The 9,345-nt window shown below is 30.6% G+C and overlaps 2 protein-coding genes across 2 annotated transcripts; one reads left to right on the top strand and one right to left on the bottom strand.

Annotated features, from left to right (window-relative positions):
- The first annotated feature begins 4,469 nt into the window (after positions 1–4,469).
- Gen (XPG-like endonuclease) lies at positions 4,470–6,660 on the top strand. Its single transcript, XM_040709359.2, has 2 exons — positions 4,470–5,097; positions 5,157–6,660. The coding sequence occupies exons 1-2, from the start codon at positions 4,548–4,550 to the stop codon at positions 6,515–6,517; spliced, it is 1,911 nt and encodes a 636-aa protein (XP_040565293.1). The 5' UTR covers positions 4,470–4,547; the 3' UTR covers positions 6,518–6,660.
- Positions 6,533–7,432, bottom strand: LOC121115171 (uncharacterized protein KIAA1143 homolog). Its single transcript, XM_040709360.2, has 3 exons — positions 7,174–7,432; positions 6,997–7,108; positions 6,533–6,940 (listed from the first exon to the last, which is right to left on the bottom strand). The coding sequence occupies exons 1-3, from the start codon at positions 7,309–7,311 to the stop codon at positions 6,771–6,773; spliced, it is 420 nt and encodes a 139-aa protein (XP_040565294.1). The 5' UTR covers positions 7,312–7,432; the 3' UTR covers positions 6,533–6,770.
- Between the last annotated feature and the right edge of the window lie 1,913 nt (positions 7,433–9,345).

The raw sequence follows: 9,345 nt of genomic DNA, 5'->3' as shown, positions 1-9,345 counted from the left end.
GTAATCTTAAAACAACTATATGCAATATCACATTTCTCTGTATGCAAAAAGAATTTGATGAGTATTGAAGATGTCCCTGTCAGTGAAATCTCTCTTCGATCAGCGGCTATTTCTCAATCTACAGGAAGCGGGCAAGGATTTGCCAAATGTATGTGCATTACAAAATACCGAAATAATAGTTATCTTTGCGTAAAGACAGTTCAGCGCAATTCGAAATGCCATTTTAGTCTTTCCTCCTACGATAAGTAATATGTATAAGTCAGTTTCTTGGAATGTAACAAGAGTTTTTAATCGAAAGAAGTATATGTGTGTAACATCAAAGTGTCAGAATAGTTTTTAGCAAATAATATAAGAACTAGCCTCATTCCAGGTTTCCATTTTCAGTCTCAGTTTTGCTATCATTTTTTTTTCCTGAAAATAATATCTATTTTTAAAGTTTACTATTTCAAATCCCCAATTTATAATAAAATTTTCTAATCCCATCTTGTCAACATGTAATACTTTGCCTCAACAGTGATTGGCATAAGACAGGAGATATTATCTTGTCTTATGTCAATCATAAATTTAAAGCTCGCCATCTCTCTATGAGTCACAAGACCAAGGCTTCCTGTTAACTGACTATCTTTATCTTTAAATTAATATTACTATTTTTATTACAAAAATAAACCCCCCTTCCAAAATTTTACCATCTCTGGCTATTAGTATGAATCGTTTATTGTGCAATATCACTCTATCTCTTACTAATTCATCAGCACTAAAGAATCAAGGTGAAGTCAATTACTTAAGTAAATGATCCTTTTAACGAAACAACATTTTTTTTTCGACTAAAAAACGAATTTGCTTTAAGTAAGTGCCTAGACATGTAGGTCCTACAGACATTTCCTGTAACATTTTCTTTCAGAACATGTCAAGAAATTGAGCTAAATTTAAGCTTGGATATAAAATTTTATACCCTGATGTCCTTAATGATGATTTTTGATTAATTTATAGCTTGTCTGAGAATATTATTTCTAAACAAGTTTGAATCAGTTTCAAGATAATAATGCATTTCATATTTTATATAAATTCCAAAAGCAATCATTTCTTTCCAATATTAGGTGGAATTTATTAATCATAGGATGATAAAAATATCAGATATATTGGAAGCAATACCAAATTCAAATTTTGAGAATAATTTTTCCCACGTGATATAAATATAAGTTTTGCTACTACTATTTTAAATACGGTTAGTTTGAAATCACAAACGAGACCTGAAAATGATCTAGAAATATCTAATCTCTAAAGTATTTCTTCGTTCAATTTTCTTATATTCATAAATTTCTTGGTGATTTGTGTTATATATGTGTTATTGTTCTACATATGTTACCGGTCACAGGAATGATATAAATTTTTGAGCCCAGAAAGCTTACTTGACCTATTTTAAACAGCTAAATGGGAAATCCAGATCTATTGTGAGCACTTCAAAAATGTGTAATTCTTGTAGGCTAGTTTTAAGTCAATGAACCATGGGAAAACGGAATAAAACTTTGTTTGCTGAGAAACAAAAGATCATTACTTTTAGATAAAGTAAAAATATTTAAATCTACGTATGGATTTAATAAATAACATATTCTGATCATTCATACTTAGTTTGATATATGTATTTAATAAAGAAAGATCAATAAAATTAAAGACTTAAATAGGTAATCTATTTTCTAGGAAATCAAAAGGTTTGAAATTATAAAACATATATTCAATAATTGGTAAATATTAACAGAATTGGTTTCAATTGAAACATTAACAAACAAACATATAAAATCAGGCTTGTAAGGGTTCCACTATTTTGGTGTTACATTCAATTTTTCTTCTTTCGTTCAGAGTTTATCGTTGAGCCATTATTTTCGTTCCATTCCGCGTTCCGTACAGCGTTCCAATTATAAGCTAGTACCAGGTTTATACAGTTTACATACACACCCTAGTGAGCTCGTTAAATGAAGATTTATAGTTTTTGAAGTATAAAAAAGTCGGATACTCCAAATAAGATTCCTAAATTAAATTGAATTTAGAAAAACGAGAAAGCTTTCATGTGTGTCTGGGAGAACAAAGTTGTTTTTTTTGTCGGAAATGTCTATGGGAATCATAAAAAAAATTAATCAAACGAAAGTTCAAAATATTGATAGCCGACTAGAAATAAAAATATTTTATTTTCACAGAAGTTGAACAGCTATGTCCGTTATTATTTATATCCATCTTTTTTTATTCCCATAAGTAAATATAGATGAATTAAGTCATGATTAATTATTAAAATCTATTATATATAACTTATGACCAACTCTTATTATAACTGAGTCATTGTAATAAAATTGCATATTTGTAGAATGTCAACCCAAAAGGAAACTAAAATAATTTTTCTCTCAACATGCAATACATATATTTTCCAACAAATTATAGTTTATTTCAATCAAAAAATGTTTCTGATTAATCCTTTGGAAGCACCGCTAATTGTACTTAAAGTAGCCAAAATTCATCGCTACATTTATAAAATTAGGAAATTAATACATTATATTTCTAAAACAATATTGGGCCAAATTAAGTCAGATAGATAAAACGAAGTTTTTAAACTACAGTCAACACTCTCGGGTATTGCTATGCATCCCAGTAGTTTGAATTCAAGGCATATAATTGACCATAAAATCTCTTTGTAATATTGCCTGTCGTTTGATAAATATAAATGATTGAACCCTTGTATAATATGATTCGAGTATTTTTGAGAAAATAAATAGTTTTTTTTTAACTAAACCCTGACACGTAGGCGACATTGAAAAATACATTCAATTGCAGCCAAATACTATTAACCTTGATTGCGACCATGTTAAACATAATATCTAACTTAAATATCCACTCAATGTGAAGTACTTTAAATCCATACGAAAAATTACAGCCAAAAAGAAAAAACAAATAGCTTGAAAATATGTTTCATTGAGTACAAGAAAAATTAAATTATTACTGCGTAAAAGGGACATAAATAATATTTATGTACTTTTTAGGGTGATTAATTCACATTTACATGAATATTAATATGAGGGGCGTCTGCCCTTGAAATTAGTGGGATCAAAACATTTTGACCTTCGCCTCTGGATCATCAAATGCTATCTAATTTACTAACAACTAACATACATTATTTAAAATCTTCACAGAACTCCCAATCGTCTGAGAAGTCATCCGTAAGAAACAACAATTAATAACATGAAAAATATATCCAAATTAAATAATAGTAGGGGAGAGTGAGGATACTTGTTTCGGAGGAGACAAGTTACACTGCCAATAACTTTAAAACGTAAAGGTATCTAACCACTTTGTTTTTAAACAATTAAATGCCTTCCTATGTTTATCAAATCAACATAAAACTCGAGTTGCCTAATGCTTACAGTTATAGAGAATTTCGACATTGAAATTTTTGACACAAAAAGTAAACATTTTACGTAAGTGTTTGTTGAGATATATTTCTATAATAAAACATGAGATTTTAACTTTATTTTATTAAATGTCATAGTCTAGCATATTTTTCAATTAATTAAAATGTTTTTAATATAATATAAAACCTAATATTATTAGTTTCAATATTCAGTTCACATTATTTATTCCGATTCCAACACTACGGAGGCCACTTGTTAAACCTCATTTTTATTATATATACTCGTACTATATATATATATTTTTTTTTTGTGTGTGTAATTTTATGAATAATACTCTAATTATCCATCACAGTAAATATTAAAAAAAAAATTATTTTATTATTAACTATTCTCTATTTCTGTAAATGTTTTTTTGTTTATCTTATATATGTAAATATAAGTATTTACTTTATGCTGACAAACTGTAATAAAAAGTAAAATAAATGCTTGAATATAACAAATGGCAGTTTTTACATGTTTCCTCCTGTTGTAACATGTCCAAACCTAACCTCTATCATTTTCATTTCTTCTCGTGTATCAAGTATCCTACTTTTGGTTAGTTTCAAAAACACCAATAAATGACTATTAATTATTTTTTTAATTATAAATACTTTAAAATTATTTGTCATGTCATGTTGCCCGGCCGTTGAATTTTTTTATAAATTTTGACACTTATGACAGTTTAAAAAAAAAAATGATTTTTCATAACATGTATCCTCACTCTCCCTTATGGGTATTTTAACTCCTTCTCGACGGTTATTCCACGGATGGTTCAATGGCTAACCTGCTTTAAAAAGGTTCATTTACTCCAAGCTTTTATTGTTAAATATAGATTGAAGGTTGGCCGTAAAATGAACATTTTGTGGATTTGTAAAAAAAAAAGTTTACGGACAGTGTGTCATAAAAGGATATGACACGGGCAAAAATGGAAGTTTGGTAAATCTATTATAATTAAATACGGCATTATAAGACGAAGAAATTGCAAATAGTAAACAACATTATATATATTGAACTCAGAGTCAAACCCGTTACATCACTAAATGGCGCAATATACGTTTGTCAAAATATTTTTTTTAATATTTTGTTTAATTTTGATTTCGAAAAACTAAATAAATGGGAGTAAAAAATCTATGGCACATTTTATCTTCGACGGCAGAAAAAGTTGATCTTCGTGAGACATGTGGAAGTCGGGTGGCGATCGATCTTTCTGGCTGGATAGTAGAAAACGCCAAAGTTACTCCGGGCTTAGCTAAATCTCATCTTCGGAATCTCTTTTTTCGATGTGCGGCTCTTTCATCCCTTGGAATTATTCCAGTGTTTGTCGCAGATGCTCGAAAAGCACCTGCTCTTAAATCAGCTACACTTGCAACTCGTAGAGGAGATGAGATCCCTGAGAAGCCGGTCAATTTAGAGAGGAAACGACTTCGGTCCTTAATCAAGGAGTGTAAAGAAATGATTGACGCATTAGGGTTCCCTTTTGTTGAAAGTCCTGGAGAAGCTGAGGGGTTCTGTGTGCAAATGAATCTAGATGCCGTTGTGACGGAGGATTCAGATGTCTTTTGCTACGGCTCCAATATAATCGTTTGGAGAAACTTTAGTATAACCGGCGGGAAATCATTTTCTGTTGAGAGATATGATTCAAAGAAAATTGAGAGATTATTAGGTATTCAACACTGAGACTTAATCCAAAATATATAATTGATTAAACATTGATCTATTTAGGACTATCCAGGGACAGAATGCTTATGCTGTCGATTCTATTGGGCTGCGACTATTTTCCGTCGGGTGTTCCGGGTGTTGGAAAAGAAACAGTTATGAACTTATTTAACTTGTGGCCTAAAGAGTGGGATGTATTAGAAATTCTAAATAATTGGATCAGTTTTAGCTTTAATACCTTGGATAGTTTCTGCTTTAAAAATGAATGTAGCCAAAGAAATAAATGTTGTTCCAATTGCTGCATCACATCCGGTCCATGCCGATGTTCCACTCTCATGAATACACCTGAAATGGCTAAATTAGAGTGTTCCTTAATGAAAAAGTGCCAAAAAGTGGATCCCCTATTTTGGACTACTACATATTCAAGTATTTTAAGAGAATTTCTTAGTTTTGATTGTTTATCTGAGAATAATAATCCCTCCATCATCAAAAGAAATGCACCTGATCTATGTACGCTCGTTCCACTTCTTGTTAAAAAACTATGTTGGGAGGAGAGCTACTCCTTTCAAAAATCCCTTCCAATCCTGACACGCTGGCAGATATCTGAGCCTTCAAATAAATTAGTTGCAGAACTTAAAAATATCGTTAAGAAACGATCTGTTGATGGGATCCCTTCCTTAGAAGTGGAGTGGAATTTCGTTGATTCTCATATGAATCATCGTTTCGGGAATGAAACTGCTATTACAATTGAACCTTTTGAACTACTTCAAAAATTGGATAATGAATCGGTAGAAATCTTTCTCAGCTCGATCAAGAAGAAAAAGAAGACGACAAAGGGAGCCCCTAAGTCAACTCGGTTATTAGTCAAAACGAATCACAAACAATCCATTATTCCACAAGGTGACGACCTAGAATCGATTATTGTACATAATCCAAAAGCAGACTCTCAGTATCAAATAACTCAATTTTACAAAAAGTTGGAGACAGAGAAAGTAGAGGAAGATTTATGTAAAAAAGAAGAAGTCTTTAATATGGCCGCTAAGATTTTGAAGCTTGACGACTCGTATAACAATACAAATGCTTCTAATATTAACTCAATCTGTAATAGCCTCAATGATTGTTCTTTGTATGATTCAGGAGAAGATAATGATCTTTCATTAATCATAGATGAAATACTGAGTAAAAAGTCTTCAAATAAGACACTATTAACTTCTACACCTACTCTAATAAAGAGTATTGGAGTAAAGACTAAGATGGGTATTAATATACGAGGAGTAAATACCGAAAATCCAAACGAAGATATTATACACAATGAAAGCTTTAGTGTGGAGCCTTTTCAAAACACTAACGACAAGGAAAAAACTGACGAAGATTCCTTACAAGACTCTTTTGATCGCATGTGCAATCCCGTCGTATGGAAAAAATGATTTTACATTTTTAGATAGATTTATAAATTACCTAAGGCATATATTCTTTAACTTATTGCGTAGTGGAGCATGTGGTTCCTTCTTTAATTATACATTTATCAGTTATTGAATGAATGATTCCTTTTCGATTAGGAAAACATTGAGTTAGTTTATATAATTAAGTATTCTATGTAAAAGTCACTCCATCCATGATACAAAAATACGCTTGTCATCCTAGTTCAAATGGATTTGACTCCAAAAGTCCAATGCATTGTTATTCGTCCTCATCATCCTCTCTGTCGTCAAAAGATAAAAGAGATTTTTTAGCCTCCTTTTTCTTGGGTTCTACTTTTTGAACTTTAGAATCAGATACTCGTTTCAAAGGCCTCTTAAATACTATTTTACCATCGGAAGGAGGCTCGTCTTCTGCCTTGAGTTCCAAATCTGTAACACGGAATATATACATAGTATTTTGTTCAATTATTAGGTAAAAAAATAACCTGTTTGTATTACTTTGGCCTCCTCTGCTGAGAGGTCTCCTTCTTTCAATACAACAATTGTCGGCTGTTCGTCTTCTCCATCACTTAGATCCTCTTTATCTAACTCATCAAACTATAATAATTAAAAATAGAAACGAATTGTAATAGCATGAAGGAATCCATAAGTTGAGATATTACTTTATTCTGAAGAGTGGATTGAGGTCCTTTATAGCCCACTTGATCCTTAAGCTTCTTCAAGAAGGAAGGTTCTTGGGGTCGAACATAGGAAATTTTGGAACGTGAGCCTCCCGCAGTTCCACCACCAGTTTTGGGCATAGTTTTAATATGTATATTAATAATATTTAATATTCGGTGAACTCATTGAAGTTCAATTTGATTCTGAGTTCAATGTTGAGAGAAGTGTTACAGTGATTGTTTTTGTTATGAAAACAGTAAGAGAAATCTCAAATAAGGGATATATAAAATTTTATTTGTACAAGGTGAATCAGATATTTATCGTATCACTCAACCTTTCTTTCATAATAAAAACAAAACAATGATAAGATTGGACTGAAATTGTATCGCAACCTTTCTACCTATGTATGGAGCTATGTAGGAAATTCCTATTTGCTAAATACATACTTAATAGTTGACTATGCTTCTCCGGACATGAATTTCTAGTTGATACATCCTTGGTCAGGAAAATGAAATTATAGCATAGTTCAGATGCATTATCTTTAAATTCAAAATTATGCTCTTTAATATTGCAATTACTTCCTTTGTAATTTTAGCAATGAATGTTATTTATAAATTATATAAGTCCACAGGTGGTTGAAAGATGATGCCATCCGGCATCCCATAAAAATACCCTAATCTGGTGAGCTAGCTCTCATCAGTCATTACTACCTTCAAGGCCAATACAGGCATCAACTAGCGCCTTAAGATTGTAGTTAAAAAATCAAAGACAAGAAGCTCTGGACTATGCAATGTTTATGGAAGAGACCGTTCTGTCGGTACAACATCTCTAAGCCAAACTCTCTTGAGAATTATTCTCCACAGGGTTCTTGTTGCTCAAAACTCCAAAAGTTTCACTTGTCAAATTCATACATATTCAGATACGAAAGGTATATAGACATTGCAGCTTGCCTGGAGGTGAGAGAAAACATTTCCTTCAGTGTCCTTATTTTCTCAGGATTTTCTATAACAACATCGAACTAAATAAGAACTTAGTATCACACTGCATAAATTGAAAAACAGTAAAATTAACTCCTGTCAAACATAAAATCAGGGCAGTGAAATTCATTCGCTTATAGTTTTCTATAATTTATATGTTAAAATTATTTATTTATTTTTTTTAACCAAGCCCAAAATACACACGATTCTCATCACTGCTTGATAGAGTTACTTATTATGAAATTATTTAATTGAAAAGTAATTTTAACTCAATTTTATTATAAAAACTTTTTTCTTGATAAAAACTTATCAATAGTTATCTCATCAATTTTTGGATCATTTAGTACTTAAAATCAAAATTTTGAAGCATAAGTGTAGAGGAGTTGATTTTTTTTTTGGGAGGGGGGGATATTCATTTTGCATGAATATTTTTATTTTTTTTAAACATTTTCTTGACTCTTTTTATAGAAAAGACATTCCTTGATATTTTTTTTCGACAAAAAACTTCTTGATTTTTCTTCATTTCAAAAAACCATTCCTTTATCAAAAATAAATCATTTGTCCGAATATACTAAGCTACTTGTCGAATATAAAGTGAATATTAATTATTATATATTTCAAATCGTCTTTTACGCCTATACTTTGGTTATCTAATTATCCCCCCCCTCCCCGAAAATATATTTTTTTCAAAAATACTGGATATAAATGTTGAATTTTGATTTTGACTTATATAGATAATTTTTAGATTTTTATTGATTAATAAGGATCAAACTTCTTAATTCTTCATTTTTCACCAAAGAAAACGTTTTTGGACTATGTTTAGACCGATTTAAAAGAAATTGTTTATAATATCAGATGCATTTTTAAATTGTGAACAGGGAAGAATTTTAATGGTTATAATTGGATACGGTAGTATATGGATGGATTTTTTCAGAATGTTATAACAGTATTTGTTAAATAACATATCGTGTATTTTTAAATTTTTAGATATTTATAGCCTATGTAAGATTTTTTTTTAATATAATGAAATGGATATCCTTCCCTTTAATTGAAGGATTTTTTGTCTTGGACTTGGATAAATTATCGCCTTGAAATGAGAAAAAGAGTAATTTAAGAAGAAAAAAAATCTTTCAGACGCCCCTGATAATATATGAGACCAAAAAGACCGAAAAATTGGCCTAGAAAATTCACCAAATG

Source organism: Lepeophtheirus salmonis, chromosome 3 (genome assembly GCF_016086655.4).
Source record: "Lepeophtheirus salmonis chromosome 3, UVic_Lsal_1.4, whole genome shotgun sequence".
NCBI lineage: Eukaryota > Metazoa > Arthropoda > Copepoda > Siphonostomatoida > Caligidae > Lepeophtheirus > Lepeophtheirus salmonis.
The sequence above is the reverse complement of the archived record's forward strand: the minus strand, read 5'-3'. Positions and strand labels throughout refer to the sequence as shown.

Coding starts and splice junctions, on each gene's coding strand:
- LOC121115171 (XM_040709360.2), bottom strand. CDS start 7,311: ATGCCCAAAACTGGTGGTGGAACTGCGGGAGGCTCACGTTCCAAAATT. Junction 7,109..7,173: donor AATCCACTCTTCAGAATAAA/GTAATATCTCAA, acceptor TAATTATTATAG/TTTGATGAGTTAGATAAAGA. Junction 6,941..6,996: donor GGCCAAAGTAATACAAACAG/GTTATTTTTTTA, acceptor TCCGTGTTACAG/ATTTGGAACTCAAGGCAGAA.
- Gen (XM_040709359.2), top strand. CDS start 4,548: ATGGGAGTAAAAAATCTATGGCACATTTTATCTTCGACGGCAGAAAAA. Junction 5,098..5,156: donor GAAAATTGAGAGATTATTAG/GTATTCAACACT, acceptor TGATCTATTTAG/GACTATCCAGGGACAGAATG.